This window comes from Melanotaenia boesemani, chromosome 19 (assembly GCF_017639745.1).
Source record: "Melanotaenia boesemani isolate fMelBoe1 chromosome 19, fMelBoe1.pri, whole genome shotgun sequence".
In the NCBI taxonomy this organism is placed as follows: domain Eukaryota; kingdom Metazoa; phylum Chordata; class Actinopteri; order Atheriniformes; family Melanotaeniidae; genus Melanotaenia; species Melanotaenia boesemani.
Window position 1 is genome coordinate 6677113 of NC_055700.1, and position 19116 is coordinate 6696228.

Consider the following 19116-nt stretch of genomic DNA (forward strand, 5'->3'; position numbering starts at 1 on the left):
TTGGGTGAAGTTGCCATTTATTTTCAATCATTTCTTATGATATGCATTGATAACCAGTCACATTTCAGAATAAAATAAAAGGTGCAAATAACGATGAAGTGGTAAAACTGTGTCCTCCTCCCACACCCAAGCTAATAAAATACCCCGCATCACATGTGGCTGCAATTTAATACACCTAGTGCACCTCTTTTTCACCACCCACTGTGATAATACAAAAGAAAAAATGCAAGTGGCCAAAAACAACAAATGGCTCCTACACAAAATTTCAATATTTCCCCTGAAAATCATTATGATCCAAATTAGAATGAGAAAAAAAGTTGTTATCAATGGACAGATGTAGAGACTTCTTATTAAATAGTAAAATATGTTTATAAAAACTCATTTATCTTCAAAATATTCTCTTCCATCATTATTCACAGTAAACAAAGTACATGAACTTTCATCATATCAGTGTCTCCTCATTCTAAGCCCAGGGCCCCCAGGCTCCAGAGGGGCCCGGGTCACATCTGGGGTCATCACTGGGGAAGTTTATGGGTAGAGCAGTGTTTTGGTGGTGTTGGAGTCTGTTGAGGAGAAACTCGACGACTGAGGGAAACTGAGCTGACACCTCATTCCTCTCCTCTGGATCCTTTTCTATGTCAAACAGCATTGTGGACTTTAGAGGGTCCGTCTTGGAAGGGCCGGTTTCGGAGCTGTTGTGGCCGGGCCTAGGGAACCAGAAGTCACAGCCTGGATGAGGGATAAGACAAAGGGAAAATCTAAGTAGGCAACATGTGGCTGGAGTAAATTAACTTGTAACTGTGTGTCAGTCTTATTCTAATTAAAGTTAACTTCTTGAGTTAAAATCAATGTAAACTTTGATATTTCTATATAGTTGTCTTAATAATGCAGGACTTTAGTACAGAAAGGGTGTTAATTCCGCAGATTAGCAGAGATAAGAAGTGAATTTGTGGGCACTCATGTGGCTGACTCTCATTTAGACTAAACATGTCATTACAGGTAACAGATGATACAGACCTGGGTATCCAGTCAGCAGCTTCCAATTTGAGAATCGAATGGCCGCGTGAATGGACACATTGAAGCTGGAGTTGGCCCACGGGTCTCTGCTGACCCCCCGAGCCAAAGTTAACTGACGCTGCCTGCCAGGACCTGCAGGGAGCAGAGGACAGAGCTGATCATGCAGGTTATCCACCTTCAAAAAACAGTGGAAAATGCTGATCGAGATGATATTAGATCAACACTGGACACAAAGCGCCCTCTGTGGATATCTATGTAAACTATCATGTTTGAGTACATACCTGAGAATCAGTCAGTACCAAATCGAGGTATTAAAGTGAATATACCAATAAGAAAGACCTCTTTTGTGCTGTGAAATCAGCAGTGAAACAGCAGGAACTGAACATTTAAAACAAACTAAGCTGAAGAAAATTTGTTTTATGTATGAATTTCCTCAACTACGTGGACATTGGCTGAAAGAATTTGACAGATATGGTGGTAATGTGGTCGACTCAGCCTCAGTCTTCTATATCTGCCAAGCACAATGAGTAATTTGCCATTAGAGCAGTTCTGCAGATGCAGACATGATACAACAACAGTAACAGTTACCAGTTGTCATAATTTCACCAGCTTCGTAAAGCAAAGATAAATGATTTATCCTATTTCTGACTGCATCCAGAAATATCTCATGAGCAGTGCCTGCGCTCCAGGAAAATGTGTCCCAAGAGTGAGCACACATGTCTACGTTTTCCCAAAAACAAGGTGATCTGGCCTTGAGAGTATTCTCAGGTTCATGCTGTAGCTGACCCCAACAATATGATCCTGATTAGGCAGATTTGCAAAAGATTTCAGCCTCCTAACGCTGTCAAAAACAAGTACTTCCTCACATTCTTTGCATGAAGACAAATCCACACCCACACAAGATGTGTGTTCCCATTGGAGCTCGTTTAGCAGAGCCGGTTCCACCACAGCGACATGACTGGAGAGTTAAAACATTTCCGATCTCAGCGTTTTTAAACCACACGATAAAAGCTCTGACATTCAATTCTTCACTGATCGTTGCGCAAATGACATGTGGGTATCTTAATTGCTCTCACATGCATTACGATGTGGAAGAAGCAGCCTTGCAGAGCTTGCATTGTTGCATTAGAATGGGGTATTCAACTAGGAGGGGATGCTGTTATGCAAGCAGGTGAGGTGATTAAAAAATGTAAGCTTTGCAAATATCAGGATTTGATTTAGTAAAAAGGTGTCAAACCCCAATTATTCCATGCATGAGCAGAGGGGGATGTGCTCCTCCTCATCCGAAGCAGGAAGATCCACGAATGGGCTCCAGAAGGAGGTGGGAGGAACAGTGGGAAGAGACTCTGTGTGAGCTGAGAAATTGCTAGAAGGAGAGCAGAGGAGTATGGAGGGGAGATTTAGGGGTGATTTAAGTCTTGGGCCAACTCCAAGATTTCTCTCTCTCAGCAATCAAGAAGTTCAGGGACCCTTCTGTGACAAATTTTTTGGGATTCCTTTGCTCACAACAGAGCAAAGAAAAGGGATTTCAAAGCCAGCTTGAAAAGGGGATAAGTATGTTAAAAAAAAAAGTCTATTCATGAATTAAATAGAGAACCCCCAGAGAGGCCATGAAGAAAGTGTGAGGAGAAAAGGAGCGGGAGCATCGAGAGCGAGAGGCTGGCTCAACAGGAAAGAAGAAAGAGAAGAAGAATCTTAGCTTGGAATGCAAGAAGGGAGGCTGCTTTTCACTTTGGTGGCCAACAATAAAGATTTGAACATAAAACATGTTGGTGAAAGCTTATAGCACAGAAGTGATGTTCCTCACTGGTTTCTCTTGTCATCTTAATGATTTAGACGGTACTGACCACCAGTAAACTTTGAGGATTATTTCAGCAACACTGGATTAAGTTGTGTAAACAGTCTTGTCTTAGAAACAATAAATCAGGGACTGGACTTTCCAGAGATGTCTTTTTTAAAACTGAAAATAATTACACAGGGGTTTTTCTGTTTTGTAGATTTAAGATTTATTTACCTTATAATTATTTCTCTTATTTCTTACAGCTCATTGGAGCATGTTAGTGTCTTCCAGTTGCTTGTTTTGATTTTACTGACAAGAACTTTTATGTTTTGTGCTCCTGAATCAGCCAAAAAGCTCTTATAGCACCAGTGTAAACTCCCTGCTCAGCACTGAGCAACCCACTTAAAAGATAACCTACTCATGTGTGATTGATGATTCTGGGTAAGCAACCAACCAAGTCTTTCTGAGAGATGACAGTTTGTGTAGGTCAAATGCTGACTGGCTGAAAGTTAGCTTTCAGAGAAAAGGGTTGAACCACTGTTTCTGATAAGCACAGCTTTCTTAGAAAATTAAGCTAGTTTATTATATTTTACTGGACCTTGGAAATAAGGTTGTCAATGAGGTGGGACTGATGGTTAAGATGGTTAAAAATAAGTCATCTCTTTTTTCCCGCAAGTTGTTATTTTAAGTTTTAGAGCTTTATGTGGGACGTTACAGTCAGTAAAGACATTTCTATAAAGAAAAGATAGCTATACCAACGTCATCGCATGGCAATGCACACGTAGCATGCCACTTTAGCTACTGTTTGTGTAACATTAGAAGCAATTTTTTCTTTTGCAATGTTCATTTTCATTGTATATGGTGTGAAATGCTACATAAAATTACAAATTTGCATGCTAATAACATGCAACAGGATTTTCTGCAGAATTTCTTTTTAAGAGAACAGGCTAACTGTTCCCAGTCTTGCAGCCTCCAGTGCAGCAACCACACTAAAATGTAGCAGGTTCATCTGGGTATTATGTTCCCTTGAATCCCAATTAATACCTGCAACTATTTATATAGTAATTTAACCTGGAACTGAATGCTGATTGGGTGGCCCTGTGATGGACTGTCAATCTGCCCAGGGTGTACCCTGCCTCTCACCTAGTAGCTGCTGGGATAGGCTCACAACCCTGCACTGGAAAAAGTTAGTATAGAAAATGGATGGATAAATAGATGTGTGGTTTTCTGGTGGCACTCAAAAGCCAGATTTTACCAGGTGTTTAGGGTTTTAGTTTTACTAGTTTTACTGGTGAAAATATGAACTTCACACAGGATTACAAAATTATAAAACACATCTGTTACAGTTTCAATAGATAAATGAGGAAATTTTCTTTTTTGGTGGATCAAAAGCTTTACATCTGTTCTCCCAATCACCTATTATGTGCCCACTGTGGGACATCTGTGAGGAATTTTAAGTTAAAAGAAGTTACTCCTCCTGTACCTCGCCCATTTCTAAATGCAAAACTAAGGTGCAGAATTTCCTAAAAAGCCAGAAATAGTTGACTCAGACCAGAGTCCCACTAGATCCTGAGAAATGGAGGTGGTTTGGTCCACTAATTATTAATTGGTTTAGACATCAGTCCACTCTGCTGTGTTTTCAATGTGTTTTCAGTCCCAAGACCCATTTCCTGGAAACCTCCCTACAATCAGAGGTTAAATGCACGCACACACACACATACCCTTCCCTCAAAACGTCAACTATCTCAGATTTCAATACAGCCAACTAATTACAGTTGCTTGGCCCTATCGCCCCTAATCAGATGATAAAATATCCTAAGACATTGTTGTAATAATATTTGAAATGAAAATAAAAGCAGTAACTAAATGATGAAAATGAAGGAGTCAATACGTTTGAAAACACGACCTCTCATGTCAACAACACAGGACGTCCGCACAAGACAAGTAAGCCATGTGAGATTTGTCCACGAACACAGCTATAATCCATGCAAGCAACTTTCAAACACTCATAACAAACGTAATTTGGAATACTGTAATAGGTTTAGTCCAATGTTATGTAACATGCTATTATTAGGTCCCAGGCTGCTTTGGCTTGAAACTAGTGTTGGAATCAGGCTCAAACAATGAGCCCTTGATACTCGTGACCACGCTGGGAAGAGAGAAAACAGCAGATTTACAACAGCAGACAAGAAAGAACACATATCCTGCACAGCGTGAGTACATAGGAGGAGGAGGAGGAGTAACATGAGGTTCCCATCATCTCAGGTTTTATCAAACTGATGCTATCGCTAGCGGATGAGTTATGACTCAGAGAGTTTAAACTGACCTGGGCAGGTATTCTCCCACAGTTCACAGACCTGCATGTTCGGTTTATTAATGGCTCTAAATCAACTGTAGTTCAAGTCGCCAGCAATGTTTTATGTTTAAAATGATCTCACGGATTGCTATAAAGGATTCAGATATTCGTCCTTAATGTACATTCAAATTGTGAGCATGCAAATAATTTCTGAAAGACTTCCTTCATTGAAAATGAACATTTTTAGTCCTTTAATATGATCACGTTGTGAGTTTTAGATGATAAAGACAAGACTAAAAATAGGTTTAACTTTCCTTCAATTTAATATTTCCAATATTCTTTATAACAGCTTCTGAAAGGTGAAGATTTTCTGTTTTATTGTGTCTTACGATACTACAGAATGAGCATATTGAAGTGTTAGATTATTGCTCGGGAATCTGAAAACACCATCTTGGAATATTAACCCCTTCGTATTTTTTCTCCAAAACTACAAAGGATGCATGTATAATTTCGGTCTCATAAAAGAGCTGAGATGTTAAAATTCCTACAGAAGCATCAGGATCAAGATATGTGTAAGAGTAACTTTGCCTGGAACACAGTAGAAAATGTAAATGGTTTTCTCCTCCTACAAGAAAACCACATTACTTTCAGTGAAAACCAGAGGATAGCAGCCTGATTCTTCTGGGAATGAGTAAAGTAATGTCTGATGAGGAACTGTGCAAAAGTAGAAGCTAAAAAAAAAGTATATCTGAGCTGTTTTCCATGTGTTTTATTAGGGGTGTTACAAAGGTAAATATTTCAAGAAGCCATCGGCTGATGTTAACGGACAGGGCTACAAAGGTCAAAGTCAGGAGAATCTATTGATTTTTTTGTTTACTATTCTTTGGCTACTAACTCAAAGATCTGATGCGACATCTTTGCAATCAGCAGCTTTCATGTAACATCTTGTTTGTGTGGTTTGCTTGAAGTGGAGAAATTAGCAGAGGCTGTAAAGTGGACATTGTTGTCATGTTTTTGTTACATTCCCATATAATTGCTTGGGATTTGAATTGTGTTTAGTTGGGTGCTCGTTCTTGGTAGAGTCTCCCTGTCATTTTGGTATGCTACATGTTAAAATCTGTGCTTCCTAGCATGTGCAAAGATCTTCTGTATGGCATGTATCTCATGCTGTCCTGTACAGAATGCTTGAGTCAAGAAGAGGTTAAAATCTACAACTAAAAAACAAACAGGTATTTTTACTTTACCAGTTTAACTAAAACATTAAAGCACAGCAATAAGTCAGAATGGAGAAAATGAACTTACACGGAGCGATGTCATCATACTGAGCATCAATGTTGTGCAGCAGCTCTAGTCTGGGTGAGGCAAACCCTTTGCTGTAAGATAAAAGTACTGTTACTCTCAATCATGTGGATACACAACCAACACACACACACACACACACACACCACAGCATCTGACTCATGCACTGTGAAACCCGCTGGGATCTGTAAATGTGAACCAGCTGGCAGTTGTTTGCCCGGCTCTGACCGCACTCCACCACAAAGAGAACGCACCACTCGCGCTGACCACACAGTCTGATAACACAACTAAAATAACTCTCACTCTCCGCGGCCCGCCTGCTGCTCTGGGCCTTCGTTTGGCTTCTATTCTGTCAGGCTGCTGTTTTCTGTTAACAGGCCGGCCAATTACAATGATGTGAAACTGTAAAGCAGCAAACATGAGCTGCAGCTTTTGCCCTGCGTTGTTGTGGCGTTTACACAGCAATGCCAGCAGCAAGGTGGTCAGCTGGTGTGCATCAGCTGGTCGAGTCAAGCGAAGGACCTGAGTGGTAGTTTGTGGTCCAGGCCAAGCCGTGATTTTCTGCTGGGGCTCTGCTGCAGCCCTCAATTTCACCTCATTGTCTATGTCCACATTTAGTTTACAAATATAGTGTGTGTTAGTTAAACTGGACTCAGTAACAGCTTGTGTGATGACCCAAACTCACATGGAAAGTCCATTTGTGGCCCAAAAGCAGCTTCATGTGACTCATCAATTATTCTCTGAAAGTATCTTTGCAAAATTCCCAAACCACAGAAGTACAACTACACATGTAATTTAATTTAATGCTTTTAAAATGGTTCCAACATCTTTTCATGCAGGTATGTTGCTGCATAAAAAGATTTGGTGCTAAACTAATTAGCTGATCTAATAGCAGGACACCACAGGCAAGAGAAATAAATCAGGGTTGAAGGGTTAGAGATTTGTGTGAGAATGACTGATGGAATTTCCTTCTCTTTTTCTCCCACTGCCACAGTAACAAAGGGCTTATTGAAGGAAAAGGGGCTCCCACAAGAAAAAGACGCTGGGTCAGGAAGACAGGCAGCGTGAGCTGCAGGGGGAAGGACCAGAAAGAGGCACAAGAAGAGGGTAGTCTGTCAAACTCCAGAGAGGCCATCACTACTCAACAACCATCATCAGCTGGGAATTCCACATCTGCACAACACATACAGACGTGGACAAAATTGTTGGTACCCTTTGGTTAATGAAAGAAAAACTCACAATGGTCACAGAAATAACTTGAATCTGACAAAAGTAATAATAAATAAAAATTCTATGAAATTTAACCAATGAAAGTCAGACACTGCTTTTCGACCATGTTTCAACAGAATTATTTAAAAAAATAAACTCATGAAACAGGCCTGGACAAAAATGATGGTACCTTAACTTAATATTTTGTTGCACAACCTTTTGAGGCAATCACTGCAATCAAACAATTCCTGTAACTGTCAATGAGACTTCTGCACCTCTCAGCAGGTATTTTGGTCCACTCCTCATAAGCAAACTGCTCCAGTTGTCTCAGGTTTGAAGGAAGCCTTTTCCAGACAGCATGTTTCAGCTCCTCCCAAAGATGCTCAATACGATTTAGGTCAGGGCTCATAGAAGGCCACTTTAGAATAGTCCAATGTTTCGCTCTTAGCCATTCTTGGGTGTTTTTAGCTGTGTTTTGGGTCATTGTCCTGTTGCAAGACCCATAACCTGCGACTGAGACCAAGCTTTCTGACACTGGCCAGCACATTTCTCTCTAGAATCCCTTGATAGTCTTGAGATTTCATTGTACCTGCACAGATTCAAGACACCCTGTGCAAGATGCAGCAAAGCAGCCCCAGAACATAAGAGAGCCTCCTCCATGTTTCAAAGTAGGGACAGTGTTCTTTTCTTCATATGCTTCATTTTTCCGTCTGTAAACATAAAGCTGATGAGCTTCATCTGTCCATAGGACATTCTACCAGAAGCTTTGTGGCTTGTCAACATGTAGTTTGGCTTTTTTATGATTTGTTTTCAACAATGGTGTCCTCCTTGGTCGTCTCTCATTAAGTCCACTTTGGCTCAAACGACGACGGATGGTGCGATCTGATACTGATGTTCCTTGAGCTTGAAGTTGACCTTTATTCTCTTTAAAAGTTTTTCTGGGCTCTTTTGTTACCGTTCGTATTATCCGTCTGTTTGATTTGTCATCAGTTTTCCTCCTGCGGCCACGTCCAGGGAGGTTGGCTACAGTCCCATGGATCTTAAATTTCTGAATAATATGTGCAACTGTAGTCACAGGAACATCAAGCTGCTTGGAGATGGTCTTATAGCCTTTACCTTTAACATGCTTGTCTATAATTTTCTTTCTAATCTCCTGAGACAACTCTTTCCTTTGCTTCCTCTGGTCCATATTGAGTGTGGTACACACCATGTCACCAAACAGCACAGTGACTACCTGTAGCTTATATATAGACCCATTGACTGGTTACAAGATCGTAGACACCTGTAATGCTAATTAGTGGACACACCTTGGATTAACACGTCCCTTTGGTCACATTATTTTCAGTCTTTTGTAGGGGTACCATCATTTTTGTCCAGGTCTGTTTCATGAGTTTATTTTTTTAAATAATTCTGTTAAAACATGGTTAAAAAGCAATGTCTGACTTTTATTGGTTAAATTTCATAGAATTTTTATTTATTATTACTTTTGTGAGATTCAAGTTATTTCTGTGACCATTGTGATATTTTCTTTCATTAACCGAAGGGTACCAACAATTTTGTCCACGTGTGTACATCTCACCTGATCGTGTTCCACATGTTGAATCCGTCCAGCGGCTTCGTGCCGCTGGTGCTGCCTCCTCCCAGGCCGACCAGTGTCGGCAGCCAGTCAGAGACGTGGATGAGTTCCCGGTTGATAGTCCCGGGTTTTTCCAGAAGCGGGCTGGTGACAAATCCGACTCCCCGGACACCTCCTTCCCACAGTGACCACTTCCTCCCCCGCAGTGGCCAATTGCTGCCACCAGAAAGCGTCTGACCTCCATTATCTGTCAGTCAATTAAGGACAAAATGTGGTTTCAAAAGACAAATAGGTGAGGACATTAAAGTCTACTGGAAGCTGAGTCAGAGTAAATGAGTTTTAAATTTCTGCAGATGGTGAGTTTCATCTGTGAGGTATTCTGTTAACCTGTGGAGAAACACACCAACTTCTAAACGTTAATTTAACATAAGAAAACAATATTTTTTTATTTAATTGTTTTTTATATGACAATTATACTTGGAGCTTAGTTCCAACTTGCGCACTGCCCATATTTTTACACTCACTCTGTCATAGACATTGCTGAAGAAAATTTTTTTAATCATCATTTTACATGTTTGTTGTTGAGACTTGTTGAAAGTAACAACAGAGCTGTGAAGTGTGGCTTTTCAGAGGGGCCTTATCAGCTCCAGAAATGTGAAAAAAATTAAGATAATGTGCCAGCTTAACAGGTCAGAAGAAATTCTGTTAAAACCACAAATATCCACCTCCTGATGGTGCTGGAGCAAGAGTGAGATGGTCATTAAAATCAACAGGGTTCATCCTCTGAGGTACAAGAACATCAGTGCAAAATTTCATCGCAATCCATCCAACAACTGTTAAGACATTTCATTCTGGACCAGAGTGGTGGAAAAACCAACCCACAGGCCCTCACTTTCTTCCCCAAAGCTGCTCAAATCCAGTGATCTAATACACTAAAACACAACAAACTCATCCATGTGTCTCCCCCTGCAAGACCGATTCTCCTGCATAATGTCCAACTATTACACAATGCAATTACACCGACTGTCATCATCCCAATACATCAGTCCAGTGTAAATACACTTGACCAATTACATCCAGGCAGGGTTCCTCTTTCAGCAGCCGAGCGTCATGCAAGTCCAGGAAGTAGTCTGTGTTGATTCCTGAACTGTTCTGGAAAAGACCGTCTGTTCCTTAATGTCTTTTCAAGCTGCTTTGGCACCCTGAAGGCCAGCTCTTTCTTTCCCAGCTTCCCACCAGTTTCCCTACAGCTCCTTCACTCATTTGCTCACAGTAAAGTCCTGGTGAGGTAGTCAGTTTGCAGAGAGTTTGATCACAAAGGATTTGAGCTCAGAGCTCATTTATTTCCTGTTAAAGCCTCTCACATATGAAGGAATTGTAACAGCTTCACCATGAGCCTGTGATAAAAAACACAGATGGAGCTCTTTTTGGTCACATCCCAGAATACTTGAGCACCATTTCATATTTACACATAATCATTTAGAGTTTTTTTTTTCTTCTCAGACTAACAGTGAATGTCTGCCTGACATATGTCTGGCAAAATCCTCTCAAACAGAATCAGAACCAACCAAATTTGGAGGAACAATGAAACAGACCACCTACTGCAAACAACCACAGGCATAAAAACGCCCACACGTCACCTTCACAGCATTGTTTCTGCTTTCTAATTACCCTTTAAAACACTAATGCCACTAAAAATAACCCTCAAAGTTACCTACTTCAGATGCAAACAATTAGATGTTCCACATGTGGAAATCTGTGAGCAAGGACGTGTTTAGATTGGAGTGGTTGAAGCCTCATATTGCCCACAATAAGTTCCTAAAATGCCTTTAAGATGGATAATTGTCAACAGCACAAAAACTGAGATTTTGTTTTAGTGAAATTACAGTGTATGTTAGTGCAACTGTGCAGTGTCCCATTGTAATAAAAAGAAACATGAAAATAAAGTTACATGGATTTTAACAGAAGACTGCCCTCTAGTGGACATCTAGGGGATTACAATCCAAATATTTCTTTATTTGAAAATCATTACTCATGAAAGAGGCAATCATGCAGAAATATCTGTCAATCACATACTGATGCAGTGAAGCTAGCACTAAACTGCTACCTGAACTCCTTCATCTTTTTCTCTCTTATGTGATTTTTATCTTGCAAAAACCCAAATATCCTATTCACTGTATAAAAAAAAGTCAATAAACATAAAAAAAAATATTAAATTTTCTACAGTCCAATAATTTGATGAAAAATTGTTCCAGCACATAAAAGCTTTAGAGCTTTAATTAGCCTCCTGCTTTAGATAGGTTCCGATATCTCTAATATATACACATGAAAATCCAAATGATTCAGGTGGTCTCTGTGGCTGGAGAGACAGTAGAAAAGATACCTTCTTAGGAGCCTTAAACATTTCATGGGCATTTATTTACCAGGAGGCAGGGATTTCAAGTATTTTGATTTGTTATGTAAAACATGGCCTGCTGGTTACCATAGTGATGTGCTTTGGAAAAGATAAACTTCTGCAAAAACCCTGAAAATAAAAGGCTAATATGACTTTGCCTTTCCCAAATTCTGATTTTAATGTGTAGACCGCTGGCCTCGACACCACTGAGTCAGTCTGGGACTGAATGAAGAGACAAAAATTTGTCTAAATTTTGAATAATCCATTTATTTATCAACCTTTGGGGTACAGAGAGGGTCTTACCTGTGGAGAAAACAAGGACTGTGTTGTCCCAAAGTCCTCCCTGCTGCAAAGCCAAGCTGATGTTCCCTACTGCCTCGTCCATGGCCGACACCATGCCGGCATACAGCCGGCGATGAGGATCTTTAATGAAACTGTAGGGGGCCAAGTAGCGCTCTGGTACCTGCAGGGGTGCATGCACCGCTTGCAGAGCCACATAGAGGAAGAGTGGCTGAAAGTAAAGAAGACTATCTATAATTACTCACATCAGGGTCTAACAGACAAAACGGTGGCATTAAGATTTACATTAAAAGAGGAGTTACGCAGTGTTCCAACGTTTTTTGGAATTGAGGTTAAATTTTCCATGTATCTAGCTGGTAAAACGTCATGTACATGTTCGCAGGTGTCACCTTGCTAGAGTTGTGTTTTTTGATGATGCTGGTGGCTCTCTGGCTGAACAATTCAGTGGAATAAACTCCTTTGTATGCAGTGGCAACCTCCTCTCCATCCCTCAGATCCAGCGCACAGCGAGTCAGGTTCAAAGGTGAGATGTCAGAACAGCGGGTGTGAGTGTAGTAGTCCTCACTGCCCAACAGGTAACCTGGGCACACATGTCACTGTATAAGTCACATGTTGTTCACCTGAAGCTTTATTTACCTCATTTTAAGATACGGCAAGGGACAGATAATTTCATATACCACTGAAATACGCCACATTTTGTTTTTCATGGGAATGTACTGTAAATAAGACTAAACTTTGCTCTGAGACAATGCAATAAGCAACATACAAACCAAAGTATGTGTCAAAGCCCCGCCGTGTGGGCAGGCAGTCCTTCTTGTACATGCCCAGGTGCCACTTGCCCACCATGTGTGTGTCGTATCCCGTCTCCTTCATGAGCTGAGGCAACAGTTTCTCATCCAGAGGGACGCAGTATGGCTGACAGGGCCAGATGATCTGGTGTTGCATGCCTGTATGAATCTGAAAAAGAAAAGGCAGACTGTTAGGAAATAAACCTACATCTAAGAGCAGCAAAAAAGGAACCCACAGCACACGTGGTGACAATGATGCAAAAAACTGTCAAAATGCATGTCCTAAAATAAGATGGGTTGGTCTTGTTCTTGTTTTTCTAAAAGATTTTGTGTCTGTGGATTTTTCTTTGTAAAGAAGTTATTTCAAATCAGATCACAGTGTCACAATGAAATCCATGATCTATGTAAGCAGTTATTCATTTATTTTGGATGTGTACATAAATTTTACCTCTATAAACCTAAAACACAATCTATAGGCAGTAAACACAATACCTGGAGAAATGGGCAGTGCCTGGAGGGCAACTGGGGGAGTGCAGTGCCTTGCTCAAGGTGCACATCAGTTATGAATAATGTAGCTGCTAGTAGCTGCTTTTTTGGTATCATAGGTTTATGCAGGTGACAGATGGCGGGTCTTACCTGGTACCTCCCGGTCATCAGCTGGTTCCTGGAAGGAGTGCACAGCGGCTGGACGTAGTAGTTCTCCAGCCGCACTCCTTTGGCCGACAGTTGGTCCAAGTTTGGGGTCTTGATCTCAGAGCCGTGGTAGCCGACATCGTACCAGCCGAAGTCATCAGCCAGAATGAAGACAACATGAGGTTTCTGAGCCGCTAAAACAGTAGATGTGTTGACGATGAACGCCGCAGAAATGATCCAGAGAGCCATCTGGCTGTTACCAACCACCATCATTTTTCATAGCTGGTTCAAGTCAAAGTCAACAAGGAAGTCCTGCCGGCGGAAGAAGAAAGGCTGACAGCACTAGAAGGTAGTGAGCTGTCCTAACGCAACAATGTTGGTGTAATAATAATGCATGAAAATGTACATATGGAGTACGACTGCAAATGTATGTAAATTTACTCACTTCCACTTCCGCAGATTGAAAACACAGACTCGTCTGCGGCAGCCAATCAGATGACTCTGCGGAGAGAGAGTCACGTGATGAGCACCGCTACCCTAGTAGGTCTGTCTTGGTGGTGGAGAACTGGACCTTTGTTTTTAACCATAATGACTTGTGTGGCTAGCTCCCAGGTTGCCGTCTGTTGTAATGAAACTGGATAATGTAGCTCTAGCTAGTCAGCACTAAGTAAATCGAATATTTACTCTTTGAGCATCTTTTTAGTTTATTTTCTGAGTTGATGTGTTGTCACATTCACTGAAAACTATATGACATGGTTTCTCCACATTATCTTAAAACTAATCTAGTGCTACCATATAACTAGATTAGCACTGGTATGTAGCTTCATGCTAACATCAGGTTTATAACATTACATAACATTAGTAGTTGTATTTGCACAGGAACAAAATTTCCTCAAGAAATGTGTGGCCAAACTGTCCAATATTTTAAAAGGATGACTAATTAGGAAACTACTTTAAACTGACTAAAAAAAATGTAGTGACACTAGTGATCCGTGTCTGGAAAGATGTTTTGTTTTGCTGCTCCAGTAACCTGTCAATCACCTGAAGTGGCATCTGGATGTCCAATCAGATATCAGAAGGGGTCCGCGCCCCCCTGGCTAACCCTCTAGCTCCGCTTTGAAAGCAAGACATTAAATAATAATAATCTATTTACTAAAATGTTGTAAACTCATTAAATACCGAAGTGTATATTTATTCTTTGCGTTTTATTGCTCTTAGGTTTATTTATTTTTCTTTATCTGTTTTTTTGTTGTTCTGTTATCAAAATTATTGTGTTATGTTTGTTGTATTGTTGAAATATTCAATTAAGATTATCAGTTTTTTTAAACAGACTAAAAACCAAAGAAAAATATTTACTCAAATTTTCATACACAACTGAATTCAAAACAAATAATCATAATACATGATGGTACTTTAGTCCTTTTTTAGTTAACAATTTTTTCACATAGTTGCCTTATGATAAGCGAGCTGCACACAGTTTCACAGTATACTTTACAAACCATTAACTACTGAATGGAAGTAGAAGAAAAATGATGTCATGATGAACAATCATTTAATTAAACTGGTTAAATGACACCTTTAGTTGACATTTAACATTCATTCAATGAATTACAACAAGTCAGTAATGTAAATCAGTCATCCAACATTGTAAGGCACTGAGGTAAGAACATCACATATTGGCTGGGTTATTATCATTAGTATTATTTATTTAAAAAACCTAAACTGGCCCCTGATCTGTACATTAACCACATTTTCTTTTAGTTTGGTTTGGTCCAGACACTTGCTTACAATTCACAGCTGGATTAATTAGTTGGTAAGAAACCAGTTGCAGATGGTCTGTGTTTATGCTTTGGCCTTTGCTTTCTTCTGCAGCCTGGTCCTTGTGGGCTCAGTGAGAACTAAGGGCTCCTGGATGACCGTGGCGGGGTACTTCTTGCCCAAAAGCTCCACCTCTACCTTCTGGCCTACAGAGCACAGCTCCAAAGGCAGGTAGCCAAACGCCAAGCTCTGCTGGCTGCTGTAGCTGTAGGCTCCAGATGTTGTGTTACCAACCACCTGGAGAGAGATGGACTCCAGCTGAGTGACTGTATCAATGCAAAATTATTAAAATATTAGAGGTGTTAAGTATTTAGAGGTTTATTGTCACTAACCTTGTCATTGAGCCAGACTGTCTCATTGCCTTCGGGGTCTATATCATCAGTGTCCACAGAGAGGTAGGACAGTTTCCTCTTCAGGCCCTTGGCTTTGATCTCCTGCAGGGCTGCTTTTCCAATAAAGTCAGCAGGCTACTCAAACACAAAGTATGTTCAAGTTTCAAACTTAGAAATAGAAACACATGAAATACTTGTACAAAATTTGGTAGCACTGTGTAGATGTGGAGCACAACAAAAATAATTAAATTTTAATACACTACAAAAATAAAATATATAAAATAAATATAGAAATAAACTACTTAATAAATACAGAAATATTAAATAAATTTTTTTTGCTTTTAAAACGTTTTTTCACTTTTTTTTCATGTATTCACATTTATATATTAAATGTCTATTTCATGTGTGCATTGCTTACTTTTTTATATAATTTTTTCAGTTTTTGTTATATATATTATTTATAGTTAAAGTTTATTTAGTTTTATTTCATTTTTTAAAATCTTCTTCATTTAGCTTTTCTTTTTTCATTACTTCTCATAGTATTTCCTTTGCTTTTCACTCTTATTTTTGTTTATAGCCAGTCAAGTTTGAGCTAGAGCTATAAATATATGAAATCATAAAAATATATTTGAATAAAAATGTAGAAAAATATGAAGAGTAGAGCAATGTACAAATCATAAACTGAAATAAACATTTGAAAATAAAAACATGCGTTCATATACATGAATAAAGGTTGGAAAAAATGCAAAAACTTTTCTTGTTTTATACTTTGCCATTCATTATATTCTTTTCCATACTTCAGTACATATTTCTTCAATTTTTTTAAACAGTTTTATAGATTTATTCTTTTTTTGGCTCTTCTTTAATCCCATAATGAGCAGCTGTATAATAAAAGAAACAATTACCTTGTTCAGTTTAATGAAATAATCCAGTCCAGCTTCCAGAGGATTGGTGTCGCAGTTCATCTGTAAAGAGAAACATGTTAATGAAGTTAAAGTTAATGTAAAAGTTTGAACTGTGTAACTACATTAAACCTTATAGGAAAGACGTCTCAGCTTTAGACTGTATAGCGCTGGTCAGAAAACATCACAGTGCCCAAAATGTTCCTTGTAAAATCAAAAGGTTTAACACAAGTCATGACAGTTTGTCTAAAATGCCCTCAGCTGAGGTGACTCCTGAATCCAACCCCTTACCAGCGACTCTATACAGCCCTTTTTCTTTCATACCAATGTAAAATCCTTGTGCTCTATACCATACGAGGCCATTAAAAAGACTTTAATCCAGAATCATGGACAAAAATCCTAAAGGTATCACTTTATGTCAACTTAGCTGCCTCGCATTGAAGTTTAGTTTAAAATGTAAGGCACAATTCTTTTACAAACATGCTATTTCCAAAGGTGGCAGTACTACATCACTTCTGTACATGTCGGACAGTATGAAACAGACTCAACAAGCAATAAGGCATATATTTAAGACTTCAACCTTCTAAAGGTCTACACAGTCCTGAGGTTATGGTGACTGATCAAAGAATAGGCCTGTTTATAATTCACTCAGGATTTTTCAACCACTGCAGCTCTCTCCTCAACTTCTGTCAATGTCTTGTAAAACATTTCTGTTCCAAAGCTATTCATTTTATTGAAGCCATTACATTTGTGTCTGGTAATCTTTCAGCATCAGTTCCGCCTGTACTCCCGTCCAACACGCAGTCTGCAACTCCATTTCAGGTTAAAAGTCTACGTCACCTGTGTTTACTCTGTAGACGATGCTACCTTCACGTTAATGGTTGGTAACCTGAGGCCTACGTCTTGATGCCTTGAATTTTAACAGAAATATATATAGTCAGTCCACCTCAAAAACACATCTAAAAAAATCTTTCCAGACATGATACATAAAAACCGTATGAATGCATCTAGTTTAAATAAATTATCTTAACAGCACCTGCAGCCAGGGTTCTCAATAACATCAAGAAAGTTAAGAACATTATAGTGGTCCTTAAACACCACACTGGCTTACTCTGTGTCCAATATCCATCCATTTTTTATATTCAGCTGATCCCAATTCAAGGTAGTGGGAAGGACTGGAGCCTATCCCAGCAGCTACTAGACTAGAGGCAAGGTGCACTCTGGACAGGTTGCTGGTCTATCGTAGGACTAACACAGAGACAAACAACCACTGACACTCACTCCTAGGGAGAATTCAGAAATATCAGTTAACTTAGGATGGATGTTTTCAGACTGTGGGTAAAGCTGTAGCACCCAGAGAGCATGAACGCACAGAAAGAACATGTAAACTCAAGCCGAGATTCGAACCAGGAACTTTCTTGTTGTGAAGTGATGGTTGTTAGGTTGTATTTGTTGATGCATCACAACTTTCGTATTAGCCACCATTGTCATCTAGGAGCTGTAAACCTGAACTGAGGAAGGTCTTTTGCACTCAGCCCTGTGTATGATGGGTTGATATCATGAGATAGGAATGCCAGGTGCATTAGAAGAAAAGCTGCTTTAGATGTTATGTAGTTTTGTCATGCTTAATTAAGTAAGAGAAGTTGAGAAGTGTATTACACCCACAAAGGAGGAAAATGCCTCGAGAAAGTCTCGATGATGCTGTTGCTAGGTAACCAGACAAATACATTAGGAGTGACTTTTATAAGGCTTAGTCTGCAGCCATTGGACAAAAATCACTGTAAGAAGATGGGGTCAAGACCGACCACCAACAAGAAACAGCCAAGTATAAAGCCTAAACTTTAAGCTTCTAGCTTTTTGAAGCTTTTAGGCGTCACACTTCTAAAACAAGATCCCTGATTCCCAAGGTCTGCTTAAACTATCGGTTCATTTAAATCTTTCTTCCCTCCTGGTGCAGCAGGTGGTCCATCAGTGAGGCCCAGGACACATTTGGATTCACAATAATCTGTTCGCTCACACTAAATGCAGCCTGAGCAACTCAGTCTAATGCATCATGAGGGCATTTACACCTGTAAATAAAGTCACCCACCAGTGATGGTGTCCTCAAAGATGCCTGTTTACACCAGGAATGAACAGGGCTACATACACACTTATAGGATTAAGTTGTAAGGTCATGACAACAATGACTTTCCTGAAAACCTTGTCATGACTAAAAGGATTTAATAAGGATGCACTAGGCATCAGGAGGTAAGATGTAGATGGGTGTTTTTCCTATGTCAAAGGTGGTGTTTAATTTAAATCTGTGTGCACCTCAGCTCCCCAGCCTCTGAAACCTTTCTCAAGTCTGAGCGAGGCCATGGTGTAGCTGCCGAAATTGTCAATGCCCTCATTTTTTCCTGCTTCCATCAGGGCCTGGTACACAGCTGCCATGTTCTTCTGGTCGATGTACAGCTCCCAGCCCAGCTCACCTGCACACACACAAGAACAGATGGTCAGATTTGTTGACAAAAAAATATGTGTTGCACTTGCAGCTAAAAAAATAATTCAACATCAAGAGCAAGTGCAAACTTAAACAGAGATTTAAGAGATTTGCTGTCTGAAGTGAAAAGAAAAAAAAGTAAAACAAGAATTTTACTTGTCAATAATAAGAAGCTCTGAATAGATGTAAGTAAATTACATTTTAATACATTATTTTGCTTTAAAAACTAATCTTAATTTGTCTTACATTCTTTTGTTAAACAAGAATTTTCATTAGAACCAGTAGTAATTAT

The 19116-nt window shown here is 39.6% G+C and overlaps 2 protein-coding genes and 1 long non-coding RNA gene across 3 annotated transcripts in view; 1 reads left to right on the forward strand and 2 right to left on the reverse strand.

Annotated features, from left to right (window-relative positions):
- arsb (arylsulfatase B) lies at positions 1 to 13744 on the reverse strand. The gene is made up of 8 exons (XM_041970476.1): positions 13297 to 13744; positions 12643 to 12829; positions 12262 to 12452; positions 11876 to 12083; positions 9181 to 9424; positions 6396 to 6466; positions 1018 to 1149; positions 1 to 729 (listed from the first exon to the last, which is right to left on the reverse strand). The coding sequence occupies exons 1-8, from the start codon at positions 13564 to 13566 to the stop codon at positions 464 to 466; spliced, it is 1569 nt and encodes a 522-aa protein (XP_041826410.1). The 5' UTR covers positions 13567 to 13744; the 3' UTR covers positions 1 to 463.
- The window catches only part of LOC121630282, a 15122-nt gene continuing 9554 nt past the window's right edge, over positions 13549 to 19116 (forward strand). The window contains exons 1-2 of the long non-coding RNA XR_006008502.1: positions 13549 to 13642; positions 13753 to 13833. This is a non-coding gene — a long non-coding RNA (uncharacterized LOC121630282). The remainder of the gene's footprint in view (positions 13643 to 13752; positions 13834 to 19116) is intronic.
- The window catches only part of dmgdh (dimethylglycine dehydrogenase), a 17046-nt gene continuing 12758 nt past the window's right edge, over positions 14829 to 19116 (reverse strand). The window contains exons 13-16 of the mRNA XM_041970474.1: positions 18656 to 18813; positions 16349 to 16408; positions 15444 to 15578; positions 14829 to 15348 (exon numbers count right to left, since the gene is read on the reverse strand). Coding sequence (XP_041826408.1) covers positions 15136 to 15348; positions 15444 to 15578; positions 16349 to 16408; positions 18656 to 18813 — 566 coding nt within the window. The 3' untranslated portion in view covers positions 14829 to 15135. The remainder of the gene's footprint in view (positions 15349 to 15443; positions 15579 to 16348; positions 16409 to 18655; positions 18814 to 19116) is intronic.

Bases quoted from the DNA above. Each gene is read 5' to 3' on its own strand.
- arsb (XM_041970476.1), bottom strand. From the start codon at position 13,566: ATGATGGTGGTTGGTAACAGCCAGATGGCTCTCTGGATCATTTCTGCG. The intron at 1,150-6,395 runs GTAAGTTCATTT...TGCTCCCTGCAG, and splicing joins GTATGATGACATCGCTCCGT to GTCCTGGCAGGCAGCGTCAG. The intron at 730-1,017 runs GTCTGTATCATC...TCCCTCATCCAG, and splicing joins GCTGCTGACTGGATACCCAG to GCTGTGACTTCTGGTTCCCT.